This window comes from Entamoeba dispar, genomic scaffold (assembly GCF_000209125.1).
Source record: "Entamoeba dispar SAW760 scf_1105229460813 genomic scaffold, whole genome shotgun sequence".
NCBI lineage: Eukaryota > Evosea > Mastigamoebida > Endamoebidae > Entamoeba > Entamoeba dispar.
Window position 1 is genome coordinate 14098 of NW_001854380.1, and position 26382 is coordinate 40479.

General features: G+C 26.8%; 14 protein-coding genes across 14 annotated transcripts, besides 36 other annotated features; 7 read left to right on the forward strand and 7 right to left on the reverse strand.

Annotated features, from left to right (window-relative positions):
- Nucleotides 1-21: 21 nt before the first annotated feature.
- On the forward strand, nt 22-1287 carry EDI_044070 (uncharacterized protein; the record flags this gene model as incomplete). The annotated part of the gene is made up of 2 exons (XM_001737708.1): nt 22-1114; nt 1163-1287. The coding sequence occupies 2 exons, from the start codon at nt 22-24 to the stop codon at nt 1285-1287; spliced, it is 1218 nt and encodes a 405-aa protein (XP_001737760.1).
- Nucleotides 1120-1155: a sequence feature (AT_rich).
- Nucleotides 1288-1377: 90 nt separating the features above from the next.
- EDI_044080 (alpha-actinin, putative) lies at nt 1378-2592 on the forward strand (the record flags this gene model as incomplete). Its single annotated transcript, XM_001737709.1, has 2 exons — nt 1378-1560; nt 1609-2592. The coding sequence occupies 2 exons, from the start codon at nt 1378-1380 to the stop codon at nt 2590-2592; spliced, it is 1167 nt and encodes a 388-aa protein (XP_001737761.1).
- Nucleotides 1807-1834: a microsatellite.
- Nucleotides 2398-2455: a microsatellite.
- Nucleotides 2593-2650: 58 nt separating the features above from the next.
- Nucleotides 2651-2704: a sequence feature (AT_rich).
- Nucleotides 2697-3170, reverse strand: EDI_044090 (uncharacterized protein; the record flags this gene model as incomplete). Its single annotated transcript, XM_001737710.1, has 1 exon — nt 2697-3170. The coding sequence occupies one exon, from the start codon at nt 3168-3170 to the stop codon at nt 2697-2699; it is 474 nt and encodes a 157-aa protein (XP_001737762.1).
- Nucleotides 3171-3373: 203 nt separating this feature from the next.
- Nucleotides 3374-3428: a sequence feature (AT_rich).
- A 12-nt stretch (nt 3429-3440) lies between these two features.
- Nucleotides 3441-3495: a sequence feature (AT_rich).
- A 269-nt stretch (nt 3496-3764) lies between these two features.
- Nucleotides 3765-3807: a sequence feature (AT_rich).
- A 201-nt stretch (nt 3808-4008) lies between these two features.
- EDI_044100 (uncharacterized protein) lies at nt 4009-5946 on the forward strand (the record flags this gene model as incomplete). Its single annotated transcript, XM_001737711.1, has 1 exon — nt 4009-5946. One exon carries the CDS (start codon nt 4009-4011, stop codon nt 5944-5946), a length of 1938 nt encoding a protein of 645 aa, XP_001737763.1.
- Nucleotides 5529-5606: a microsatellite.
- Nucleotides 5947-6021: 75 nt separating the features above from the next.
- Nucleotides 6022-10053, reverse strand: EDI_044110 (multidrug resistance-associated protein, putative; the record flags this gene model as incomplete). Its single annotated transcript, XM_001737712.1, has 1 exon — nt 6022-10053. One exon carries the CDS (start codon nt 10051-10053, stop codon nt 6022-6024), a length of 4032 nt encoding a protein of 1343 aa, XP_001737764.1.
- Nucleotides 9138-9167: a sequence feature (AT_rich).
- A 178-nt stretch (nt 10054-10231) lies between the features above and the next one.
- Nucleotides 10232-10287: a sequence feature (AT_rich).
- Nucleotides 10288-11076: 789 nt separating this feature from the next.
- Nucleotides 11077-11131: a sequence feature (AT_rich).
- Nucleotides 11132-11221: a microsatellite.
- On the forward strand, nt 11211-11856 carry EDI_044120 (GTP-binding protein YPT6, putative; the record flags this gene model as incomplete). The annotated part of the gene is made up of 2 exons (XM_001737713.1): nt 11211-11384; nt 11431-11856. The coding sequence occupies 2 exons, from the start codon at nt 11211-11213 to the stop codon at nt 11854-11856; spliced, it is 600 nt and encodes a 199-aa protein (XP_001737765.1).
- Nucleotides 11771-11841: a microsatellite.
- Nucleotides 11856-11997: a sequence feature (AT_rich).
- Nucleotides 11998-12132: 135 nt separating this feature from the next.
- Nucleotides 12133-12282: a microsatellite.
- On the reverse strand, nt 12273-12899 carry EDI_044130 (uncharacterized protein; the record flags this gene model as incomplete). The annotated part of the gene is made up of 1 exon (XM_001737714.1): nt 12273-12899. One exon carries the CDS (start codon nt 12897-12899, stop codon nt 12273-12275), a length of 627 nt encoding a protein of 208 aa, XP_001737766.1.
- Nucleotides 12716-12757: a sequence feature (AT_rich).
- Nucleotides 12898-13055: a sequence feature (AT_rich).
- EDI_044140 (serine/threonine protein phosphatase 2B catalytic subunit, putative) lies at nt 13048-14645 on the reverse strand (the record flags this gene model as incomplete). Its single annotated transcript, XM_001737715.1, has 2 exons — nt 13048-13160; nt 13220-14645. 2 exons carry the CDS (start codon nt 14643-14645, stop codon nt 13048-13050), a joined length of 1539 nt encoding a protein of 512 aa, XP_001737767.1.
- Nucleotides 13167-13208: a sequence feature (AT_rich).
- Nucleotides 13273-13359: a microsatellite.
- Nucleotides 14193-14216: a sequence feature (AT_rich).
- Nucleotides 14645-14693: a microsatellite.
- A 14-nt stretch (nt 14694-14707) lies between these two features.
- Nucleotides 14708-14867: a repeat region.
- Nucleotides 14868-14898: 31 nt separating this feature from the next.
- Nucleotides 14899-15060: a microsatellite.
- Nucleotides 15061-15073: 13 nt separating this feature from the next.
- Nucleotides 15074-15161: a microsatellite.
- A 388-nt stretch (nt 15162-15549) lies between these two features.
- Nucleotides 15550-18123, reverse strand: EDI_044150 (PH domain leucine-rich repeat-containing protein phosphatase, putative; the record flags this gene model as incomplete). The annotated part of the gene is made up of 3 exons (XM_001737716.1): nt 15550-17571; nt 17639-17953; nt 18001-18123. The coding sequence occupies 3 exons, from the start codon at nt 18121-18123 to the stop codon at nt 15550-15552; spliced, it is 2460 nt and encodes an 819-aa protein (XP_001737768.1).
- Nucleotides 17962-17995: a sequence feature (AT_rich).
- Nucleotides 18085-18105: a sequence feature (AT_rich).
- Nucleotides 18124-18148: 25 nt separating the features above from the next.
- Nucleotides 18149-18231: a sequence feature (AT_rich).
- A 35-nt stretch (nt 18232-18266) lies between these two features.
- Nucleotides 18267-18317: a sequence feature (AT_rich).
- Nucleotides 18318-18367: 50 nt separating this feature from the next.
- EDI_044160 (DNA-directed RNA polymerase subunit D, putative) lies at nt 18368-19267 on the reverse strand (the record flags this gene model as incomplete). Its single annotated transcript, XM_001737717.1, has 2 exons — nt 18368-18961; nt 19010-19267. 2 exons carry the CDS (start codon nt 19265-19267, stop codon nt 18368-18370), a joined length of 852 nt encoding a protein of 283 aa, XP_001737769.1.
- Nucleotides 18984-19004: a sequence feature (AT_rich).
- A 21-nt stretch (nt 19268-19288) lies between the features above and the next one.
- Nucleotides 19289-19327: a sequence feature (AT_rich).
- Nucleotides 19328-19415: 88 nt separating this feature from the next.
- Nucleotides 19416-20067, reverse strand: EDI_044170 (uncharacterized protein; the record flags this gene model as incomplete). Its single annotated transcript, XM_001737718.1, has 2 exons — nt 19416-19895; nt 19954-20067. The coding sequence occupies 2 exons, from the start codon at nt 20065-20067 to the stop codon at nt 19416-19418; spliced, it is 594 nt and encodes a 197-aa protein (XP_001737770.1).
- A 163-nt stretch (nt 20068-20230) lies between these two features.
- Nucleotides 20231-20297: a sequence feature (AT_rich).
- A 94-nt stretch (nt 20298-20391) lies between these two features.
- Nucleotides 20392-23043, forward strand: EDI_044180 (uncharacterized protein; the record flags this gene model as incomplete). Its single annotated transcript, XM_001737719.1, has 1 exon — nt 20392-23043. The coding sequence occupies one exon, from the start codon at nt 20392-20394 to the stop codon at nt 23041-23043; it is 2652 nt and encodes an 883-aa protein (XP_001737771.1).
- Nucleotides 23044-23060: 17 nt separating this feature from the next.
- Nucleotides 23061-23110: a sequence feature (AT_rich).
- Nucleotides 23111-23389: 279 nt separating this feature from the next.
- Nucleotides 23390-23431: a sequence feature (AT_rich).
- A 118-nt stretch (nt 23432-23549) lies between these two features.
- On the forward strand, nt 23550-24084 carry EDI_044190 (uncharacterized protein; the record flags this gene model as incomplete). Its single annotated transcript, XM_001737720.1, has 2 exons — nt 23550-23967; nt 24017-24084. The coding sequence occupies 2 exons, from the start codon at nt 23550-23552 to the stop codon at nt 24082-24084; spliced, it is 486 nt and encodes a 161-aa protein (XP_001737772.1).
- Nucleotides 24085-24094: 10 nt separating this feature from the next.
- Nucleotides 24095-24136: a sequence feature (AT_rich).
- A 1-nt stretch (nt 24137) lies between these two features.
- Nucleotides 24138-24189: a microsatellite.
- A 96-nt stretch (nt 24190-24285) lies between these two features.
- EDI_044200 (transketolase, putative) lies at nt 24286-26271 on the forward strand (the record flags this gene model as incomplete). The annotated part of the gene is made up of 1 exon (XM_001737721.1): nt 24286-26271. The coding sequence occupies one exon, from the start codon at nt 24286-24288 to the stop codon at nt 26269-26271; it is 1986 nt and encodes a 661-aa protein (XP_001737773.1).
- A 17-nt stretch (nt 26272-26288) lies between these two features.
- Nucleotides 26289-26363: a microsatellite.
- Nucleotides 26364-26382: the final 19 nt, after the last annotated feature.

The window sequence follows — 26382 nt, forward strand, 5'->3', positions numbered from 1 at the left end:
ATCTTTTATATTTAGTTTAAAATGGCAACTCAACAATTAAATAAATACACTCCTGTTCATTGGGCAATTATTAATAATATCCCTTTAAAAGAAGAAATGTTACACTATTGTAATATTAATGATTTTGATTGTTATGGAATTCCAGGATTACACTATGCCATTCATATGCAAAATATAGAAGTTATTCAATGGTTATTTAGTCATGGTGCTGATCCATTACTAAGAAATAAAAATGGGTTTAATGCATTTCAAGAAGCAGTATGCACAAGAAATGAACAAATAATTAAAATAACATATGAAAAAACATATAATTACTATGAAACAATTTATGATGAACGGGTGATAGATGGTGCACAAACCCTAAATGAATTGCACGACTTTCAATTCACCCTTCATTGGGAATTACAAACATGGGTTCCTCTTGGAACATATTTACTTCCATCTGATAACAATGTAATAAGAAAAAGAGGAAAAAATTTAAGATTAGATATGAATATTATTGGGTTTAACCATTACACAGTTCAAAAAGGAAATGGATCATTAATATTCTTTGGGGAAGATAAAAATCAATTTAAAAAGGGAGAAGTTATTTTTGTAAATCATAATGAAAAAACAGTTACAAAGTTATGTGGATGTGGAACACAAAGAAAATTAAAAATTGAAGATGTACTAAAAACAAATGTTACAACTATGAAAACAAAAATAATATTCGACTGTAAAGAAGCTAAAACAATGCTTGGATATGAAAGAAATGAAAATGTAAATGGAGTCAATTGTAAAGTATATAATGTTACTCCATTTTGGGCAGAGTTAATAACAAGAGAATTACCTTCAATTATTCAAAAACCAAAACATTTTAAATCTAAAATTTATGACGATGAGTATATTCAACTTCATATTAAAGATAATATCTTATTAAGAAAAAATGAGAAGGAAATTCTTAGAAAAAAAACTTGTCAAGCAGAAATGTGGATTGGAAAAGGGTCAATAGAATTATCACAATTTAGAATTCTTATGAAATTCTTATCTAAAAACTTTGATAACTTCAATACTTTTGAAGACTTCTTTGAAAGAAATAACTTAACTGATGATTTCGGATTTCCTCTTCAATTTAGTTTGTTATTTATTAAAAAATTTAAATTACTAATTATTTATCTTATAGAAATACCTCTAGCTTTTTCATTAAGTGTTGTTGCAAATATTAAAGATTATCAAGCAACTTCTCCAAATGAAGAGATATTTGAAATACCAAAGGCATATAACATTCTTGATTTCACTAAAAATTAATTTATCCTTTTACAGTTCAACGCCAAAGATAAATCCTTTTTCCATTTCCAAAAGATATAAAAACAACTTTATATTCAACTTGAAATTTAAATGTCAAATATAGTCACTGGTGAAGAAGCTGTTCTTATGTGGTCAAATATGCGTGCAAATTGTTATAATTTGAACGTAACTGATTTTGGTTCATGTTGGAATGATGGACGTGTTGTTACAGCTATTATTCATTCATTATTTCCAAAAGAATTTGATTATAAGTCAATGACTTTTAAAGAACCAGTTTGTTTTTTATATTTTTGATGAGTTTTCTAGTACTTATTGCAATAGCTTAAAGATATGCAAGTTGCTTTTGATTGCTTGAAAAAACATGGAGTTATTATTTATATGGAACCTCAAGACTTCTTAATGAAAAAACCAGATACTAAATCAGTGACATTATTTGCTGCTGAGTTAATGAAATATTCTCAGGGAAACTATGAAGGGTATGATGAAAAAAAATTTGAAGAAGCAAAGAGAAAAAGACTTGAAGAAGAAAAAAAAGAAGAGGAAGAAGCTGCTAAAAGAAAACAAGATGCTATTGATGCATTACCAAAATGTACTGCTTGTGGACAACCAATTTCAGTATATGCTTATGAATTTTGTGGGTATCCATATCATGATACTTGTATTAAATGTAATGGATGTAATAAACCATTACGTTTTAAGGCATTAGCTGTTAATGAAAAACCATATTGCGAACTTTGTGGAAGAAATGCTTTCCAAAAGATGAAAGCTGATGGTTGGGTTCCACCAGAAGGGGTACGTGGTCCAGTTCAAACTCGTATTGGTACTTATACAGGAGAAAAGAAAGCACCACCACCACAAACTGAAAAACCAGTTGTAAAGAAGGAAGAGGCAAAAACAACAACAACTTCTAAAGAGCCAGAATTAATTTCACGTAAAACAATTGATTCACATAAAGAAGGAGGATTTTTAATTGAAATTATTGAAGAAATTATCTTTGACCCAGCCATTGGAAAGAAAAAGAAGAGAACCATTAAAAGAAAGACTGCAATTAAAGAAGAGCCAAAAGTAGAAACTAAAGTTGTTGATGAAGATGATGAGATTAAGAGACTTGAAGAAGAACAACGAAAATTAGAAGAAGAAATGAAAAAAGAAGAGGAGGAACAAGAGGCTGAACTTAGACGTTTAGAAGAAGAAACACGTCGTCAAGAAGAGGAATTAAAAAAAATGGAGGCTGAAGATAATGAAGATGATGAGTTAGCTCGTGTTGAGGCAGAACTTGCTAGACTTAAAGAAGGTGATGCTTAAATGTCGTTTTAAATATCTGCGTTTTCATCTCAAATTGAATTTAAAAATAACAACCAACTTTTATATTATTTTTTGTTTATGTAAATTGTAAATAAAAAATTAGTTTAATTTTCAGTCCATTCACAATATGGTTTTTTAGTTAATTGGCTATTGTAATATCTTGGGTCTTGAGAAACTTCTTTTCCTAGCCACTGTGGTTTAATAAACTTTTCTGTTTCTGATTCTAGTTCAATTTCTGCAACTATTAACCCTTTGTTTTTATCATCAAATACATCAACTTCATAAGTATGTTTTCCCATTGGAATATAATGTCTTGTTTTAACTATTTTTTCATTACACATTTGAATTAATTCTTCAGCGTCTTTCAACGGAATAGTATATTCATACTCTTTTCTCGTAATTCCATGAGTTTCTCCTTTAATAGTAATATATCCAGATATCCCATCAGTTCTTATTCTGACTGTTCGAGTTGGTTCTGAGCAAAGATAGCCTTGAAGAAGTCTTTTTTGTGTATGAGGTTGTTTTAGAAACTCAGTTGAGGTAACAAGAAATTTTTTTTCAATTTCGGTGTTTGTCATCTGTTGCTTCTATTAATTAAAAAATAAGAGATCATATTCATTCTTTTGAAACTAATCCAAAATAACATTTATTTTTTTTTTTAAAGATTAGTATATAACGAAAGATTGACAGAATTAAGTAAAAATGTGAATATGTTTAATAGTCCAAGTTCATAAAATATGAAGTTATCATTGTTTTGTATTAATACCCTTGTTAGTATCAGTTAAATAAATTATATTCATGAAAAATTTAAATAAAGATTTAATTAAAAAAAAAAAGAAGGGAGTATCTTATTTTAAATTAGATAAAAAATACATCTTAACTATATTATATTTTTAATTAAATGAGTGTCCATATATATTCTTATTCTATCTAGAACCTTTAATGGATCAAAAAAAAGATTCATAAAACCAAAATAATTATTATCTATAACTTAAAAAACAAACAAAGATTCAAATAATCTTTAAGATTAGTTTCCATATTTTTCAAGAGATAATTTTATAAATTTTTTGTATTTGATAATAAGATATAAGTTAGAATAGAAATGAATGGTATTAAATGATTATCTATCGCTTATTAATTCTGTTTAATTAAGTTGTATGAATAATTTAGTGAATAATAATTTTAATATATTATTTAATTGTTATACAATAATAACAAGGTCTTTGAATAGAAAAAAAAGAGACAGTGTTGGTAAATAAGATTTGCTCATGTTATTTAATTAATTGAGACATTAAAGAAGAGAATCATATAATTTATTTGGTTGAATCATGTTTATATTTTTAGAAAAAGGTTTCAAAATGATTTAAAAAGAGAAAAAATAAGAAAAAAAAATGAAACAGATAAAGAACAGTTGATATGGACAAGAAGAGAGTTTCACTTGGACCAAATGTTAGACAATCAATATCATTACTTGAAAAATCAACGATAAATGAAGAATCATTAATTCAACCTGTTAGTAGAAGAAGTTCATTTGCATTACCAGCACCTCGACAATCGATCAGAAGATCAATAGTACCTCCAAGACAACATTTGAGTGATGAAGAAATTAAAAAGATGTATGCAGAATGTTATTTATTATGTGATCAAAGAAAAGTTAATGAAAAGAATGTTTGGGCTTTATCATTAATAGATTACATGAAAGATGTTATTCAAGTTGAAGCCTTAGAAAATCAAGGAACAGCAAACTTTGCCAAGGCAGGTCTTGCCATTGATGCTGGTGTTCAGATTTATTCAGTCAGAGTAGATGCTGTGCATAAAAAAACATTTGCTGTTGTTGATACAATCAAACAGGCTGAAGCAGTTGAGGAAGATTTAAGTAGTTTTGATGAGACATTAGAAAAACCTGAGGATGATGCAACACAAAGTCCTCAACAAACTCAAAAAAAAGGAAGAACAAAAAAAAATCGTACTAACACACAAAAAATAACTATTGAAAAACACCCTAATACTCTTCTTAGTAAATCAGACAAAGCAGAGTTTCATAAGGATAGATTGTTCCATCAAAGAGTTAGTGCGTTAGAAGGCAAATCAATATTAGAAGATGTTGTGCATAATTATGGTGATTTTATTTCTGGAGATTATGCTGAAATAGTTGATATTGAAGAAGAAGATGGTGATTTTGAAGATCCTGAGATTGATTGGAAAGGAAATAATGCATCTCAACTTAATATAGTTGAATTAAATACTCAAGATAAGAACACTTTAATAAGTACTATCATTGATGATCTTAGAACTCCTAATGCCACTCAAGAAGCTATTTTAGAAAGACAAGAAATTGCAGATAAATTATTAGAGGATCTTCCTAATGATGAAGTAATGCCATACATAGATGATGTTAATCCAGTTGATGATCAAGGAGGAGAAATACTACCAACACAAGAACCAGATCATTCAGGCAATCCTAATTTATTGGCACCAATTGTTTCTCGAAGTGGATTTACATACTTTGATCCAAATTTATATAACATTAAAGAGATTCAAAAAAGAATTCGAGTTGATGCTAAGATTGGGAAATTTATCAAACCAAAAGTAGAAAAGAAACAACGAGAAAAGAAAGAAGTTCAGACAATGTTTGATTTAAGAGGAATGAAGACTGAGCCATTTAAAAAATTATTCAGTAAGAAAGCCACAACAAAAGAAGTAAGGTTATTCGAAAAGATGAAACCTACGTTTAATGAAATTGATATTAATGAATTTTCTCGATTAATGCTTGTTCCCTTAAAACGACTTAGTAGTGGAGATGAAAAGGTAATAGAAGCTGTTGAAGAAGAAAAGAGAGAATCTTTACTTCAATCCAGGGCAAGTGTTCTTAATGGAAATAGAGCAACACTAAATGGAATGAGACAGTCAGTTATTGGACAAGGTAAATCTATATTAAAAGGTGAAGAAGATGAAGAAGATGAAAGGATGTTTATGAGAAGTGATGATGAAGAAGAGGAAAAGAAAAAAGAAGAGAGTGTAATTGAAAAGAATCAAGGATTTACTTCTGTGACAATCCCAAGAATGATTAACATGGATAAGATTATTGCTGCAACTAGGCCAAAAAATTTGGATTATGATGGAGCAGAAAAAGCAATTATTTCAGTATTAAAGAAATGGAAAGAATCAGGAAAAGGAGATATTATTGACTTCCAATCCATTCTTGATGGTATTGTTGAAGAAATTGAGGACGAAAAAAAGAAAGACTTGACTGTTCATTTTGTCTTTGTTTCATTAAATATTCTTTGTTTTAGAACATGCTACAAAATTATCAAAAAAGGTGAAAATGATATTTATTTGGACATGTCTGAATAATTTTAGAAGTTTTTAATTTATAGTTTTGTTCAAAATAAAGATTAAACATATTCAATAAAACTATTTTAATTAAGTTTATTGTGAAGAAGAAGATTCACTTGGAGAAGACAAATCATTTTCATTTGAAGCAACAACAACAGGTGAAAGAAGATGACGTTCACTTCCATTTCTATCATTTGTTTCTTCAAAATGAACGGGTGTTGCATTGTTTGAGTTGTTAAGTAAATTTAATTCAAGTTCTGGTTTTAATTCATCACTACTATCTGATGATTTATTTGGATCATTAAATGTATTTTTAGTAGAATTAGATCCAAAAATAGTTGTCTTTTTCTTAGCAACTCTCTTTAGTTCATCAGCACAACCTGATTGTTGGACAAGATGATTAAAGATAGTATTTTCGTTATCAATTAAATGAGAAGGAGAATCATTTTCTACTAATTTCCCTTTATCAAATACAAACACTTTATTAGCATCCATAATACTTTGTAATCGATGTGCAACAGTAATTACTGTACATTCATTGAAGTTCTTTCTAACCATTTCTTGAATTGTTTTATCAGTTTGAATATCAATATTGGCAGTAGCTTCATCCATAATCAAAATCTTTGACTTTTTCAATAAGGCTCTTGCTAAACATATAATTTGACGTTGTCCAAGAGAAAAGTTATCACCATTTTCCAAAACAACATCGTCAAGTTCATTTACACTATTTACTAACTTAAGAACACGTTTCATTTCTTCATCTGAAGCTTGTTTTGTTGGGTCAAGATTTTCTCTTACTGTACCACTAAACATAGTAGCTTCTTGAGGTAAAATACACATTCTATTTCTCAATGTATGTAATGGTACTCTAGTAATATCAATTCCATCAACAAGAATTCTTCCACCTGCTGGTTCTTCAATTCTAAATAACCCAGCCATTAATGTTGATTTACCACTTCCAGTTCTACCAACAACACCAATTTTTTCCTTATCTTCTATTAATGCATTTATTCCATTGAGAACTAATGGCAATCCTCTTCTATATCTAAATTTATAATCTTCAAATTTGATTTCTCCTTTAGAAGGCCATTCATTTGGAGGTTGTTCATAATTCTCTTTCACACTTTCTGATTCTTCATTTCTTAATTTATTTAATTGTAATATTCTTTCTGTTGATTGCATGAGAGTTTCTATTTCTAAAATAGCCATACCAAGAACTGTGATTGTACTTGGGATATTAGTAAGATTAGTTAATGCAGTACCTGCTGTAGAAGGGTCCATTCCATTATTTATTTTAGTAATACAAATGACAGTGGTTGTTACAACTATAATAAATGCTCCAATCCAATCCATTCTTTGAAGGTACCATAATTTAGCCATCTTACAAGTGTAAAATGCCATAGTGTTATTCTTAATTTTATCAATTAACTTATTTTTGAATTCACTTTGACCATTAGAGATTCTTATTGTTGATAATCCCAGTAAAGTTTGGTCAAAATGAACGAAGATAGGAGATCTTGAAACTCCTTCAAGTCTCTGCATTTCAATGACTGGTTTAGAAGTAAATATATAAAATGCCACAAAGACTGCAGCTATTACCAATACTAAAATAACCAAATAAATACTTGCTTTAGTAATAGTAATAGCTACAATAACAATTGTAGAAATATTAACAATTAATGGTTCAATATATGTTGCTAAAGTGTAGTCTATATTTTGGAAATCTCTTGAGAAGTAATTAAGAACTCTTCCCATTGGAGTAACATCGAAGAATCCTAACTTAGCGTTCATTACTTTTTTAACCATCTTTTTATGAATATTATGGGATGATGTGATACAGAAAAATATAATGAATATTTCAGTTAGATAGACTCCTACGAAATCAGCAATAAATGTATAACAGAACTTATTAAATTCTTCTCTGTTTCCTTGTGGTAATCCAAGTTTTGGTCTGATAGATCTTCCCCATGTAGTTAAGAACTTATTGTAGAAGTATAATGCAACAATACGAGCTGCCAAAAATACAATACATGCTGCACCAAGGAATACAAGACCAGCCTTAATATATTCCCAGTATACTTTAAATGAAACCCTTCCTAATTCTTTCCCTTCTTCTCTAGTCTTAGTGTTGTAACTATCTCCAGAAAGAACTTCACCATTTTCTTCATTATTCTCACTCTTTTTTGATGAAAGAGTTTTAATAAATTGAGATGCTTCAAGATTACTATTCTTTAACTCTTCTAAACTTCCATTAAATGCAAGTTTATTACCATCAATTACAAGAATTCTATCTGCTTTCTCAATGAAGTATGTTTGATTAGTTACTATAACTCTAGTTTTTCCTTCAAGACTCTTCTTAATTGCATTTTCAAATATATAAGTTCCAACATGGAAATCAACAGCAGATAAAGGATCATCCAGAAGCATTATATCGTGTGCATTATATAATGAACGAGCTAATGCAATTCTTTGTCTCTGACCTCCAGATAAATTAGATCCTTTTTCAGCAACAACATATTGATCTCCTCCAACTAAATTATCAATATCAGAAGTTAAACAAGCATCTTTTATTGCTTGTTTATATTTTTCTTTATTATAAGGAGCTAAGAAACATATATTTTCTCTTACAGTTGTATTCATTAACCAAGCAGATTGAGATGAATAAGTAATTTTACCATTAAGATAAGATTCTCCTTTTTTCTTTTCTAATTCATTTAAAAGTGATAATAAAAATGATGATTTTCCACTTCCAACACTTCCTAAAACACATACAAGTTCTCCTTTTTTAATTTTAAGTTCATCACAAGCAAATGCAGTTTCTCCATCAGGGAAAATATAATTGACATCAGTCATTTCTATTGCATTTTCTGATTCTTTATTAACAACTTGAATTGGTTGTAATTCTGGTTTTAGTAAGAATCTCTTAATTCTTCCTAGAGAAACATTGATAGAAGATATACAAGTAGCAGCCATACCAACTGTACGAATTGGGATTCTGATTGAATTAAATAAAGATATTGTTGTAATTACATTAGCTAGTTGTAGTTCAGCTTCAGATAATACCATAGTAACAAACATTGATAAAGATAAAATAGCTCCTATTTCAATAGTAATAGTATAGAAAGAAGATCGTACAAATCCCACAAGAACAAGCCAGATTTCTTCTACAATTCTCAACCACCAAATTCTTTTTTTCATTGGTTTTTCCCAATTATTATATTTAATAAACTTAATATTATGAAGAATCTCTCCCATAAAAGATACTCTTTTATCCTTCATATATACAAATTTATTATAGAGAAATCCACTGAGGAAACCAAATCCAAAGTTGATAATATTGAATACTACAAATACAATCAATGGAACATAAACCCATTTACCCATATATATATAAATTAATACAAATAGAACAATAAACATTACTGGAGATGCTAAACCAAAAACTGAATATTCAATATTTCCTACAAATACAGCTGCATCATTTGCCATTAAATTAACAAGTCTTCCAGGTTCTTCTATTCCAGAAGCATTTAATTTTAATGCTTTATCATAAATAAGACCAATAAGACCATTTCTTATTCTTAACCCACTAACAAATATCCATTTCTTTCCAAACTCCTGGGAGAAACAAACAATAAGCTGAAATACAATAGCAAGACAGATAAAAACAGCAGCCATATAAGCTGGTGGATCTTCTTTATTCAACCATTTAACAATATACTGACTTTCAAGTGGAAATGCTAATGAAAATAGTTCATAAATAGTTACAAGAATATAGGCAAATAAAAAGTGATACCATTCTTTCTTAAAAATAGCCAAGAAAAGACTGGGATGTTTTGAGAGAGCTTCTTTTTCCCATTGTTCTTTTAAATCTGTTTCATAATCTTCTAATATAAGAGTTTTTGGTATTGGACAAAGGTCAGAAACTCTTAAATTTCCTTTTCTACCTTTTAATAATTGAGGCATTGAGGTTCTAAAGAACAATATTCTAAAAAATTTAACAATTGAATTTGGACTTTTGTCGTATTTAACAACATCATCTGTTTCAAATATTCCATCATCTGATGAAGTAGTGTCTTCACATTCTAACTCAATCTCTTTAGGTTCAATAGATTTAACAGACATACTTTCTGACTTATAAGATATAATTTTCAGTTTAAATACTCTTCATTATTAAGTAAAGAAAAGAAAATTCAACCCCTAACAATACAATATTTATCTTAATTCAAAGAAGAAATAAAATTATGAAATGTTCAGTAATTGAACCTTTTAAAGAAGTGTTAAATGACAGTTTGTGATATCGTTTATAATTTTTTCTTTCTTTTTAAATGAACAATAATAAAAATTTATTTATATTAACTGAAAACAAAAAAAAGATAAGATGTGTTAAAGAATTGAATTTAATAAACTTTTGTTTATTGAAATTACTGATGAAAAGGAACATTCAATAACTGAATATTTTTGGATAATCAATTTTTTCTTTTTCTTTTGAAAAAGAGAGTTTTTTGACAAGAAGAATGTTCTTAAAGCTCATGTTATGATAGTATATATTATTATTTTTCTATTTGTAATAATCTATTTAAGAGTAATGGAGGATTTTTCTGAAGATTCATAAAATGAATCTTTTAATATTCAATTTTTGAACCTTTTTTCTAAAAGATTCAAAAAATGAACTTTTACAGGTTTTTTGAATAACAAATGAGTATTTGAATAAAAGAATTAACATATAAATAAATTATCATTAAACTATCATTAAAATTAAGATTATGTACCAAATTTTGAGTAAAAAATACAAAGTCTATTATCATTTTTATTTAGTTTACTTTTACAATAAGATTGAGGGCAGTAAAAGATTATTTAATGTAATACAAATAAATAACTAAATGTTCTGTGTTAGGCTAAGATATGGATTAACATTGATTATTAATGTTTTGTCAACAAATAAAATAACTTAAACTATGAAAATAAATAAAAAAAAGGTTGTATCAAAACTATATAAATCTTCCTCAAAAATAATGGGAACAAAAAAAGATTAACACTTATCTGTGAATAATTAAAATGGTGTTTGTTTTAACTTTATTAAAAATCCTTTTTTTATCACTAATCAAACTAATAATTACAAGACAATCTTTTGATTTTTAGATGATGAATAATTAAATCTAAAATTATTTTCATATAGTAAACTATAATATAATAAAATATTAAATAAAAGAAAAAAGGAAAAAGAAAAAAGGAAAAAGGAAAAAGAATAAAAAGAAAAGAAAAGAAAGATAAAAAGAAGAATGGAAAGGAAGAAGTATCAGATAAGTTTGATAGGGAAAAGTTGTAGTGGGAAAACGACATGGATTAGAAAGAATAAATGTGAAGAAATAGAAGAGAAATACAAAGCAAGTCAGAGTGCAGTGTATACAGAAATGAGTATTTATTTTGATAGAAGAAGGATTAAAGTAGAAATAGTTTGTTAAAGGAAATACGAAAGAAGAGAAAGAATAAAAGATATAGTGGGATACACCAGGGCAAGAAATATTTGAAAGGATAGTTCCAATTTATTATCGAAGAAGTGATATAATTTGTATATTTGTTGATTTAAGTAAAGAAATTGAAGTGAATAAAGACATAATAAAATATATAGAAAAGATCAAAGAAGATATAGAGAATAAAAAAATGGAAGAAGGAAATATAATTATAGTTGGAAATAAAAAAGATAAAGAAATTGAAGGGAATTCAATAGTTATTAAAGAAATAGCAAATAAAAGAAGAATAAAATATATTGAGACATCAAATATAGATAATAAATATTTCAAAACAATGACAGATATTTTATTTTATTCAATAATAGAAGAAGAAAATGAAAATGTAATAAAAGAAATAAAAGAAATAAAAGAAGAAAAGAAAGAAAAGAAAGAAAAGAAATGTAATATCAATTGATAAATATTACAAATTGAATTTATTTTCATTTTATAAAGAAAATTTTATGAATAGAATTAATTTTTTTTTTTTTTTTTGATATATTTATATTTTCTATTCTTTAATATTTTCTGAATTACATTTTGTATATTTTATTTATTTGTTAAGTTCTTGTTTTCAATTTAAACATTCAATAAACATTCAATAAACATTCAATAAACATTCAATAAACATTCAATAAACATTCAATAAACATTCAATAAACATTCAATAAATAGTTATAGGAATATAGTTGATAAATAAACAAGAATAGAATATTTAGAAGAAAGAATAATAAAGAATAAAGAAGAGAATATAAAATGAAAGAATGATTTTAAAGAAAGGAAATAAGAATAGATAAAATAATAAGAATAAAGAATAAAAAGAAATTAATTGAATTAAGATAAACAGCATTTTTTAGAAGGATGAGAATGAGAATTTGATTGATATAGAAATGAAAAAGAATCATCTTGAGATGGAGGTTGTTTGATTATATCATTAATTTTATTAGATAAGATAGTAATGATATCAGAATGGATAGAATTACAAGCAGAACCAGTTAGAGAAGAAGAATAATATAAAGGAGGATAGTTCATTTTTTTAAGTTGTTTAAGAATTTGACGTTCACTTATAGTAGAAGGAAGATCTGATTTAGTTCCAATACAAAAGATAGGAGGAGGAAGAAGAAATTGATGAGAAATTCTTTTATAATAGTATTTTAATGAATGAAAAGAATCTGAATTACTCATATCAAAAATGAGTAATAATAAAGTTGAACCTTTTAATTCATCTCCAATAGGACAATACCTATTAGAATAACAAAATTCCCAGAATGCAGTTCTAATTATTTTATTATCAATAATATAAAATTTAGTTTTATAATCAATTCCAATAGGTGGGAGATATTTTGAAATAAATTGATTATTAACAATTCGATCACAAAGACATGTTTTTCCAGAACCTCTATCACCAATAATAGAGACTTTAAGAAAATAATCATAATTATATTGTTGATTATATTCCATTAATTTATTAACTTTTAAGTTTATATAAAATATCTTTTTAATAAATTAATATTTGAAATATTTTATCATTAATTTCATAAAATAAAAATTATTATTTATATAAAAAATAAGAATTGAATATCAAAAAAAAAAAAAGAAATGATAAAAATTAAATAAGAGTAGTCTTTGATTTATTTTGAAGTTCAAGGAATTTAATACGAAGTTCATCTAATGTTAAAGGAGTAGACTCTTCTCGAATTTTTTGAACAAAATGTTGTTCATCTAAAGAATAAATATTTATAATAAAAAAAATGATTTAAATAAAATAAAGAAAAACAAACAAATTGATGGTTGTTGTGTACCAATTGATGAATGTAAAATGTTGTTAGTTAATTTATTAATATCATTACCATTAAATGATCTAAATAATATTTTATTATCATTAATATTATCATTAATATTATCATTAATATTAATATTAATTTGAGATGAAATAGATTGATTAATTTGATTAAAACTTTGATTTATTAAATTTTGAGTAGGATTAAATTGAGAAGATATAATTGGTGGAAGAAAAGAATGAGATAATTCATCATTTTCAGGACAATCAAAAATACAAAAATCATCATTCAAATTATTTTCATCATTATCATTTAAATCATTTAAATTATCATCTATATCATCAGTAGTAAATGTTAAATAAATAAATTGTTTAATAAATGAACTAATATTTTCCATTATAATATCTAATGAATAATTTAAAGCATATTCAATAGTAGGATTATAATCATTATCAACTAATGATATTGGATATTTACTAATATCAATATTTGTATCAGTAATAAGCATAACTGCTGCTTTATTTTTAAATGAATAATGTGTTGCACCAAAAATTGTAAAACAAAGTGGAAAATTTAATTGATTATTTCCAAAATAATGCATTTCAACACCATCATTAACCCATTGATGTCCTCTAATAATTGCAATACATTGATTATCTTGAAGAAATTTATTAATTGCTTTATATCCATATTTATATGAACAATTTCTTTCTATATTAGGAATAAAATCAATTGATTGATAATACATTTTAAAATCTAAATGTTCATTTAAAAATTCTTCTGTAATAGGATCTGACCATAATAAATCACAAATTATTCCTTTACTTGGTGGTTCACAAAATCTATTAATTTCATTAATTTCTTCTATTTTATTAATTTCTGGTGAAATTCCTCCATGACAACAAAAAAATTTCCCTATTTTTCTTTTAATAATTACTCCAAGTGGAAGATAATTAAAACTTTCACAAAATTCATAATATATATTAATATTATATTTCTTTTGACATTCTTTCATAAATCCCATCCTTTCTGTCATCATTCTTGTTTCATGATTTCCTCTTAAAATTATTATTTTCTTAGGATTATTTATTTTCATACAAAATAATGTTATTATTATTTCTGTACTCATTTGTCCTCTATCAACATAATCTCCAAGATATATTTTTGTTGCTTCTTTTTTCTCCCAATATTTATCTTCCAGTTGTGTTAAAAAATCAAAATATTGTCCATGATAATCTCCAAATAAAAGTCCATTATCATTTATTTCAATTATATTCTTTTCTTCTTTAACTATCCTTTGAATTCTTTCATTTATTTCATGAATCGATTTCTCTTTTATCCCTCCTCCTTTCATAAAATGTTCTCTTAATTTCTTCATATCATATTTCCCTTGTTCATCTTTTGGAATTTCTATATTATATCCCATTTCTTTTATTTCTAGTTTTTCTTTTTCTTTTTTTTTTATTTATTCTTTCAATTTTACCTCTTTATGAATCAGGCAGCAACTTAAATGAGGAACCATTTAAGTCGAGCATGTTTGAAAAAAACTTTATTTCATATAAAATAAAGCATGTTGAAGAAACTGGTTTTTGCTCACTTCTCAAGATGATGAAAACATAAATATAGGTAATTCATAATTGATTCCTTTTCTTTCAATTTTACCTCTTTATTAAATCTACTCTTTTCTTCTTTCTTTTATTTCTTCTTTTGTTTCCTTTCACTTCTTTAACTTCTTCATTTCTCTCATCTCTTTATCTTTTCTTATTCTTTATCTTTTTTACTTGTTTTATTTTCTTCTTCTTATTCTCCTTTAAACTTTCTCTTGTTCTTATTTCTTTCTTATCAAAAAAAACATTTCTTTCTTATTTTGTTATTTATCTTATTTTTATATTGCTTCTTTCTTTTTCTCCCTTTTTTCTCTTTATTCTTTTTTTTTTCTTTTCGTTTCAAAAATCTGATTTTAATATAAAACGAAATGAATAACATTTTTTCTAACATAAATTTTTTTGAATAGAAAAACAAACAAGGTAATTATTTCATTTTTTTCTAGTTAGAAGTTAACTTCGTTCATCTGTTTGTTTCATAGTTTCTTATTAGTTAATAACATTACCTTTAACACTCAATTTAGTTTTAACCCGATTTTGGTATCACTCTTATAATCAGTTTGTGTATTGTTACTAAGTTATTAATTGGTCTTTATTGAAAAAGGAAAGAGTAAGGATAGAGTAAAGACTTTTTCATGAAGACAAAGAAATTATAGAGCTAAATAGAAAATATTTTGTTAAGTTGTTTGTAGTATTTAGGATGCTGAGGTGATGAGAAGAAATTAGCTAATTAAGTTTGCATACGATACAAGAAATATTATCGGTACTTCCAAAACAAAGTGAAAGGTCTTTGATAACGTTTGCTGTCTTGGTTGGGTGGTATCTTGAGTATTGTTTAATAATTGAATAAACTTTTTCATCACTCATAACATCCCAAACACCATCACAAGCAAGTACTAAATATCTATCGGTAGGACTCTTTTGACGAACAACGACATCAGGAATGGGTGAAATAATTGGTTGATTAACTGAATCTCCTAAAGACCTTGAGACTGCCAAGCCACCATTTGTTCTGTTACCAATAACAAACCCACCATTTTCCCTTATTCTTTTGTATTCAGTTTTGTTAGACGGTCTGTGGCTCACAGTTAAAGGCAAAAAATAATCATCTCCAATTAATAAACAACGACAATCACCAATGTTGGCAATATAAAAGATATTTTCTGTAATAACAAGACACAAACAAGTAGTTCCATCTTTGTACCCCTTTTCTATTATGCTGGAGTTAATACAAGTGAATGCTTGGATTAATGAATCTTTAATACTATATTGTTCATTTGATTTTAAAATATTCTCTAAAGTCATCATAATTTGAGAAGCACATGTTTGTGCAGTAACAACACCACTGTGACCATCACAAATAGCAGTAAAATAATTACCTTTTTGAACAAAATTTTCAGAGAAACACATAAAATCTTGCATTTCATCACGACATCCCTTACATTCAGCTAATCCAAATTCAATTTGGTTTTGACAAGGACTAATTTGATTACATACCAAATCACTAGGTTCTGGTATTTCATCATAACTTTGAATTGGTAAAGTCATTATCCCATTCTCACGTTGAACTGTTAAAACAATAATTGGACCCCCTTGTTTTTCTTTCAATAACTCTATGTTACTTACTGGATATCCTGAAATATTAATACGATGAGATTTTATTTGATTTATTTTTGAAGGAAGAGTTTGAAGAGGATTGTAACTGATATTAATATCTTTAAGGGTTGTGTTCAATAATAATGGACTAAGTGTTATTAATTGGTTATAACTGATATCTATTTCAACCAAACTTAAAGAACGTATATAATCTGGTATTACAGATATTGAGTTAGATGAAATCATTAATGAAGTTAACTGAGTCCCAAGACAAACAGGAAATTGAGTTAATCTATTATGACTTAATCCAAGTAATTTAAGTTTGCTTAATGAGCCAATTGCTGGAGGTAAAAAGCATAAATAATTAAAGTGAAGAATTAAACGTTCCAAGTTAACTAAGGTTGAGATATAGTCATTAGGAATAAATTGAATTTTATTGTTTGATAAATCTAAATGTCGAAGACACGTTAATTCTTTCATTGATTTAGGCCATTCAACAATTTTGTTTGAAGTCAGTAATAAAGTACGAATAACAGTGTTTAATAAGGGGACCGAAGAAATTAAATTTTGAGATATATCAATACGAGTTAATTGAAAAGGGAATAATGAAGGAAGAGAAGCAATTTTATTATTTCTAATATTTAAAGTATGTAATGAAGTGTTGAGTTGTGGGATATTTATCAAATTATTATTTGCGAGAGAAACTTCATTAACTTCAGGGAAGTAATGAATTGAATTTAAGTGAATATTTTCAATAGTCATAATGCTCATTCGAGGAAGTTCATTTAGTTCAGAGATATTACCAGAAAGAATGTTTAATCTGAAAAGTTTAGAATAGTTTTGTAAAGAAAGAGATTTAAGTACTATTTCTCCTAAAGTAAGATTTTTGATTGAGCTACTTGAGTTAAGTTGCATTGAGGTTAAAGGATTACAGTCCAAATCTAAATTGATTAATGAAGGGAATTTAGAAAAAAAGCTAGGAAGTTCTTTTAATCTAATGTATTGAGCAGTTAACGTTTTTAATCCTTGTAATTTAGTTATAGCCATAGGGAATTTTTGTATATCATTACCACTAACATTTAGTGTCACTAATGAACTCATTTCGCAAACACATCCTGGTAAATCAGTAAGATTATTGTGATCTATTTCAAACTACCAAAAGTAAATATTAAAACTATCTCTTTTTTTTTCTAATACACAACGATAAAATATAACAAACACTAGTTAAAGAAGTTAAACGAGAAAGACTTTTTGGAAGAGTTGAAAGATTATTTGTTGATAATGAAAATATTTTCAAATTAATAAGTGAAGAAATAGATGGAGGAATTTTTGATAACTTGTTCTGTGATAAATTTAAGCAAGTAAGATTAGATAATATAGAAATATTTAAAGGAAGTTCATAAAGATTATTTTGTGAAAGAATAAGTTTCTTTAATGACGTAATTTTAAAGAGATGAGGAGGTATTACAGATATTTTATTTGAACTCATTACTAAGTTAGCTAATGACTTAAACTTATCTAACGAAGGAATTTCCTTTAAAGATTAATTAATATTTTATAATCTAAATAAATTTAACAAACAGTAAAAACATTAAAACTTAAGTCTAATGTAGTTATTGAGCTACCAAGTTTTATAACTTCAGAAGGGACTTTAGAGAGATTTTCATTAAATTTTTTATATATTTTCAATTGTTGATGTGTCATGATTAATTAACAAACTTCTAAATTCTATTTTTTTTGTATTAAAAGATTCTAAATGTAATTAACTAATCTTATTAGTAATATTATTATATTTTATTTAATTCTATTTTTCTAAAAGTGTGTATTGAAAATATCATTCTAACTTCTAATTAAATTAGATTTTTTATTAATTTTATTATTATTAAACTTATAAAAAACGAATGAACGTAGTTAAAAAGAAGATGTATTTTTTTTTATTATATCTTTCTTATTTAGATTCATTCAATGCTTTCTTTAAATTGACAAATTTCTTCTTCATTTCTTCCAATCCTAATTCAATAATTTGTTTTGGTGGATAAACTCCTGTTCCTTCTACTTTAAAAACAAATTGATCTGTCTTTGGAGTGACAGTGACTAAATTACGTTGACCAATATCTCTTGCATAAACAGTACATTCATTACAAAAAATACAATTTTCATCTCCTCTAATAAATACTTTTTCTCCAACCTCTTGATAATCAAATACTTTTTGAGGACATTGTTCACAGAATGTACGTTTTTGTTCTGGTGTAAGTGAAATCATTTTTTCATCGTTTATTCTAATATCAGCAAGTGTTTGAAATACACATTGACATGTTGGATTCCATTTAGCATGGAATTTCCCTGTACCTTTCTTAACATAACAAACCATATGAATGTTTTGTCGGGGACCTAATTGAGTAATAACTATAGGATCAACATCATTTCTATAGTTTACAGGAGCTACTCTTTTATCTCCAATAGATACCAAATCATTTGAAGTAACAACTACTAGTTGATTTGAATTATTTTCTTTTTTCAGTTCTAATATTGCATCGTCTGTCTATTTCTTGTTATTCTTTTTCTTTTTTTTTATTAATTTATAACAAACATCTTCAAAATTATGTATTTGAGTTGAGTCAATTGGAATTAATCCCAATCTATGAGCAATAAACTCATCACATAAATATGATGAATTAGCATAAACTCGTACAAGTTGAATAGCAATCGTTGGTGTTTCTGCCATAATGACTCTTCTCAATCCATTTACCATTGAAGTATCAGTCCTTTCGATATGAAACGATAGTTTTTCTTCCTTACACTCAACATTAGTTATAATTGGTTGTCTATTGTATCGTGGTTGTTCCATGAAACAATGAATTAATAGTACTTTTTTATTCATTTTTAATAGTTTTATAATTTATTTTTACTATTACTTCGATTTTCTCTTTTTATTGGTAAAATTTTAAAAGAAAAACATAATTGGTAAAAAGTAATTGTGTTATTTACACTGTTTATTAAAACTTGCAGAATTGACGTATTCTTGAAAGTCCTTTTTTTTCTTTTGTAAAATATGTTTTAGCATTTGATGAGAGTAACGTTGAAGTTTCCTTTTTGCTCATATCTTCCTGGATTTGAGAAATAATAAACTCCTTAATTTTTGGTATTCCGTCACCAGTCTTAGAGGAAACAGATACCATGTTTAGCTTTTTTTCTAGAATCAGTTCAGCTATTTCTAGGTCTATTCCAGAATTAGGAAGATCACTCTTACTGAACGCAATAAGGATTTTACAATTTGGTTTAAAAAGAAGAATCTTTGTTACAAGAGATTTAAATTTAATAACAATATTTGGTTGTAAAATGTCACAAACAATGATAATAGCAGAAGCGTCTTTAATAAATGAATCATTTGTTGATTTATGTTTTTGTTCTAGAGTCAAATTATCCCAAATTTGTATCTTTACTACTTTTTTATTTATTTTGTACTCAATAGATTGCTAAGACATTAAATTAATTTGATCTTTTTCTTGGAACAAAAATGAATAATAAACAAACATATTCTTCTTTAAAAATTATTGGGCGTCCACTGAAATTATCACTACTAAGTCTATGGACAAGACTTCTAACTCCACTGTGCTCAAAACCAAAGAGGCATACTTTATATTCCATTGTCTAGTATTTAAAAAAAATAAGTTCCTCAAAATGCTATAACTTTGAAACAAGAGAATTTTCATTAACTTAAGAAGATTCATATCTTCTATTAATTGTGCAATGACCAAATAAATGATGAATTCATTTTCGTTTTTATCGTATCCAGAATACTTATGATTTGAATTAAAATATCTTTTTTTTAGAATATGTTATTATATTTTTGTTTTAAATAACACAATAAAAATTTTGTAGTTCTAAATAGAGATATACCGTGTCATATTTTTGAAGAAAAAAGAAAAGACAAAAAAGACTAAAAAAAACTTAAAAATACATAATTAAGAGATGAGTTTAGCAGATTTCGATGCTATTGTTATTAGAAGAAAGACTAATACAAAGAAAAAAAGGAGTAGAGCAGGAATGAACGACCTTGAAAAGGAAATGAAAGATATGGGTAATTTATCTCAATCACTTCAACAAGTAGAAAAAACTGGTAATAATATTACTCTTCACCTTAAAATTCATTTAGCCAATAAAGATACAGTTAATTTAAATATCCAAGATGTCGCTAAAGTTAGTGATGTTATTGAACAACTTAAAAGCAAGTTAGGTATTACACTAAATTTATTTTATCTTTGTGAATTAAAAGAAAACACTCAAATACCAACCAAATTCTTTAACAATACAAAAACACTATTCCAAGAAAAAATTAATGATTCAAGTAATTTAGGATTTAGAATGCAATGGATTTGTCCATTTAATGCTAGTCAAAAAACTGCAGGAGAAAAGAATATTGATTATATTTATCAATGCCTCAAAACTACTATGTTTGAAGAGCCTTTCCCTATCGAAAGAAAGATTGCTAATGCTCTTGCTGCTGTTGCTATTCAAATGACATTTGGTAATTATAAAGAACAAGAAGCTACATTAATTGATATTGGACTTTTCTGCAATCCTATGGTCATAGAAAATTATGGAAAAGAAAATATGTTACGTTCTTCTATGGGAATTCATGAAAAATTAAAAAATCAAACTAACCTTAATACTCTCAAATTGTCATTCATTCAAATGGCACAAAGATCACATTCTTTTGGTGCAACTATGTTTGATTCAGTTTTATCAGGAAAAAAAGTTCATATAGGTATTGTTTATGATGGAATTATAGTTTATCTTTCTGATTTAATTGAAGACATTACATTTTATCCAATGCATGATATTAAATCTATTTATTCTACTGGGGACTCTGCTGTTGTTTATTTCAAGAATAATAAAAATCTTCAAATCAAAACTGGAAGAGTTGAAAAATTAGTTTCATTATTATCTGGTTATTTCTATCTTTGTGGTGAAACTTCTCCTGATGTAGAAAAACCTGTTTCACTTCACTTTGCTGAAGATGATAAATTATTTGATTTCTCTAAAAAGAGAGAAGAAATTGTCTTTCTTACTAACCGTTTATCTTACTTCCACGAAAATATTCAAGTTGCTGCTGCTGATGCTTATCTCGAACAAATTGCTCCAAAACGTATTCTTGCTTCTATCCTTACTGCAATTAAACAAAATCACAACTTAACCACAATAAATTTTGCTTCAACAAATGTTTCTATTTCTCAACTAACTGTTTTTGCAGAAAGTATTGATCGTACATTTAAATCTCGTGGTGGAAAAGATGTTCAAGAAACTTTCAATGCTCAAGAACTTTCTTTGGCAGACAATATGGAACTTGGTAAAACAAATGAATTTGCTAAAGCCCTTTGTTTAATTCTTAAATCACCAATTGCATTAAAAAGAATTGATTTAAGTAATATTGGATTAACTGATGAAATTGCAAAAAATATTGTTGATGGATTTAGAGCTTGTAACTCTCTTGAATATTTAAATCTATCAAATAACTCTGAATTAAGTGGAAGTGCGTTACAAACTGTCCTAAGATCAATTAATAGAAATGCTTTGTTTAGGTTAGATATCAGAGGACTAGCTCTTACTAGACAAGATGCTGGTCAAGTTATTAGACTTATCTCAGATTTCCCTAATCTTCAACAGTTGATTATTAAAAATAATAACATCGGTGCAGGTGGCGCTGAATTAGGTAATTTGGTTCAACGATTAAAGAAACTTCAAATACTTGATGTAAGACATTGTGGATTACCAAAAGACATTGTTCACTCAATTCTTAAAGGATTAGCTGACAGCAGAGTTTTGAAAGAATTAAGGTTAAGTGGTAATGATGGAATGGGTGATGTTATTTCTTATATTAGTGATATTACTGAAGAAGGAAAAATTGTTAAATTCCCACCAATTAGTAGATTAGATGTTGCAGGAGTTGATTTAAGTACTAGTGATGTAAAGAGATTAATGAAAATCATTCAACGACCAGTTTGTCATTTAAATGCTATTGATGTGAGTGGCGCTAAATTAAAAGGAGATATGAGCAAAATCTTTGAAATTCTTTTGGCTTATGAAAAGACTAACTTATGTATTACACAATTCAGTGCAAATGATTGTCAAATCTCTGATTCATGTGCATCGTATATGGTTAATTATCTCTCTTGTACAACTAAATTAACAAAATTTAAAGTTGGTTATAATTCTTCACTCTTTAGAAAGGGTAACTATGCTTGTATTGCTGAAATGATTCGTGGTAATAAAACATTAAAAAATTTACATATTTCTGGAATGAATTTCCCTGCCGAACAAATTGGTTCAATCTTTGATGCCATCATCAACCATCCTTCTTTAATCAAATTGTCACTTGATGGTAATCCTCTTGGATCATATATGAATAAAGTTTCTGATTTGTTGATGATGTGCCAACACTTAAGTGTGTTACGTTTAAGGAAACTTGAAGCCATCACCAAAGATGAACTCATTAATTGGCTTAACAATGAACTCCCACAAACAATGTCAGTTGATAAGATTTGTTTAGAACAAAATGGACTAAAAACTAGTGATATTAAGAAGGCAATGGATGACCATCCAACTATTCATTTCGTTCTTTAAGCGAATAACTAGGTTTCATTTATTAATTTGAATTTAAGTTTTATTCTTTTATTTAATTCAAAATTTACTATCAAAATATACTGATAACAATACTTCTTATGACAAATTTGTACTTTTCAATAATAATTTGTAATTCTCTTGTGATATTTAAATTAATACCTACTCTTAGATTAAATTTGTCTACACCTAGGTACTACTTCTTTCTTTTTAAAAATGATTACTTTATTCTTAATGTACAAACTCACTTTATGTTTATATAGTTTTCTATTTCATTATATTCTAAATTATTCACTAAATTTAATAATGTTGAATGTTATATTTATTACTAATTGAATAGAGTTACTTGATATATAAGAATATAATCAATTTTTAATTTAATGATATATTACAATACAAATGCTTGTTTTATTGAGTTAGATTTACACTCATTAAATTTTATAAGAGAATGATTTTTACAAAAAAAAAGTTTCAAGAAATTAACTTAAAATTTAATTCCTCAATTAACAATGTTAAACAGACAAATAATAGATAATATAATGGAAAGTACAAAACAATACCATGGAATAAAAAGAAAGGTTGAGGAGCCTTGTTTTGTATTTCATTATAAGACAAAAGAAACAGTTATTATTGAAAGTAATATAGATACATTCAATGTATTTATACAAGAGGGATTGTGGAATAACACTGATTTGATTCAATATGCATTTAAAGAATATGGAAATAAAAGAATTATTGAAGGAAAAAATTTAGAAAGAATTCTGAAAGTAATTTATAATTCATTTCCATTATTAGAGGAATTTATAGAGTATGTCAAAAGAAATAGATCATTTTTTTATCTTACAAAAGATGAATGGTATTCATTATATTACGAAAGGAATTTTGTATTGAATGATCAATATGTTAATGAAGATAAAATTATTTCATGTTTGTAATAATGTTAATATCAAATAAAAGAAAAGTAATAACTAAGTAGGGCCATTATTATTGGAAGAGTTTAGAGAAACAAGGAGAAAACAACTAGATATGGATTGTGATATATGATAAATAGAAGAATAATTGAAAATATATTTAAAAAAGATTTAGTTATAAATAACAAAAAAAAGAAAAAAAAAAGAAGAAATAAGAGAAAAAAGAAGAAGAGAAGAATATAATCGAGAATCTTCGTCTTTAATAAGAATAAGATTCTACACTAATTAGAATATTTAAGTAAGAAATGAACTAAGAAAAGATTATTATTATATTATGTCATTAGAAGAACGATGTATTCAAAGTATTAGACTTCTTGCATGTGAAATGATTAATAAAGCTAAAAGTGGACATCCAGGAGTACCAACAGGATGTGCTAGTATTGCATATACATTATTTACAAAACATATGAAATTTGATGTAAAAGATCCAAAATGGATTTCAAGAGATAGATTTGTTCTTTCTAATGGACATGGATCAACATTATTATATGTTATTAATCATTTATTAGGATATAATATTTCTATGGAAGATTTAAAAGAATTTAGACAATTAGATTCTAAAACACCTGGACATCCAGAATATGGATGGACTGAAGGAGTTGAAGTTACTGGTGGACCTCTTGGAGCAGGAATGTCAACTGGTGTTGGATTAGCAATAGCAGAAAAACATATGGGAGCTATATTTAATACTAAAGATAAGAAAATTATTGATAATTATACATATGTATTACTTGGAGATGGATGTTTAATGGAAGGAGTTACTGCAGAAGCAGCATCACTTGCAGGACATATGAAATTAAATAAATTAATTTGTTTATATGATGATAATCATATTACTATTGATGGAAATACTAATCTTACATTTACAGAAGATGTTAAAAAAAGATTTGAAGCATATAATTGGAATGTATTAAAATGTAATGGAGATGAAGTAAAAGAAATTGATGCAGCACTTGTTTTAGCAAAAGCATCAGATAAACCAACTCTTATTTGTTGTAAAACTACTATTGGACTTGGTATGCCAAATAAACAAGGTACTTGTAAAGCACATGGAGAACCACCAGGAACAGAATTAGAATTAATGAAAAAAGCATATGGAGTTACAGAAGAATTTCATATTGAAGAAGATATTTATTCAGTTTATCATGCAGCATCAGAAAGAGGAAATTTAAAACATAAAGAATGGAAAAAAATGTATGAAGAATATAAAAAAGAAGAACCAGAACTTTCAAAAGAATTTGAACGAAGACTTAAAAGAGATATTTCAAGTATTTCAGAATTATTTAAAGAAGAAATTAAAGAAGATGAAAAAGGTGAAGCTACAAGAATTAGTTCAGGAAAAGCATTTAATGAAATTGCTAAAAAATTACCAGAAATAATTGGAGGAACTGCTGATGTTGGAGGAAGTGTTAAAGTTGTACTTCCAGGAGTACCATTCCATGAAGATCCTAAAGGAAGAAATATTCATTATGGAATTAGAGAACATGCTATGGGAAATATTGTTAATGGAATGAATATATATGGAGGATTAATTGCATATGGATCTACATTCTTTGTATTTAGTGATTATTGTAGACCAACTATTAGATTAGCAGCACTTTCACATTATCCATCAATATTTGTTTTTACTCATGATTCTATTGGAGTAGGAGAAGATGGACCAACACATCAACCAATTGAACATCTTCTATCATATAGATCAATGCCTAATTGTGTTGTTATTCGACCATCAGATGCAAATGAAACACGTGTAGCATGGAAAATAGCTATTGAAAGAAATAATGGACCTACTCTTTTGATTTTGGCAAGACAAAATAGTAAAATTATTGATAGAACAATTTTTGCATCATCAGAAAATTTAAGAAAAGGAGGTTATGTTTTGAGAGATTATGGAACACCACAAGTAATTCTTATGGCTTCAGGAACTGAAGTAGATATTGCTATTACTGCAGCAGAGAAACTTCATAAAGAAGGACTTGGTGTTAGAGTTGTTTCCCTTCCATCATGGGAATTATTTAATCAACAACCTGTTGAATATAGAGAATCAGTTCTTCCAAGAAAGATTCATGCTAGAGTATCAGTTGAAGCTTCATCAACTATGGGTTGGGAGAAATTTATTGGAGATTGTGGTGTTGCTGTTGGAATGCATTCATTTGGAGCATCAGCTCCAATCAACAAATTATATGAGAAATTTGGTATTACTTCAGACAACGTTGTTGAAGCTGCACACAAATCAATCGAAAATGTTAAGAATTGGTAATTTGATTATTCTTCATTTTTTTATTTTTTATTTTTAATTATTTCAATATTCATTTTAATTATTTTTTATTGTTTTCTTTTTTATCTTTATTTAGTTAAATTAACTTTTGTT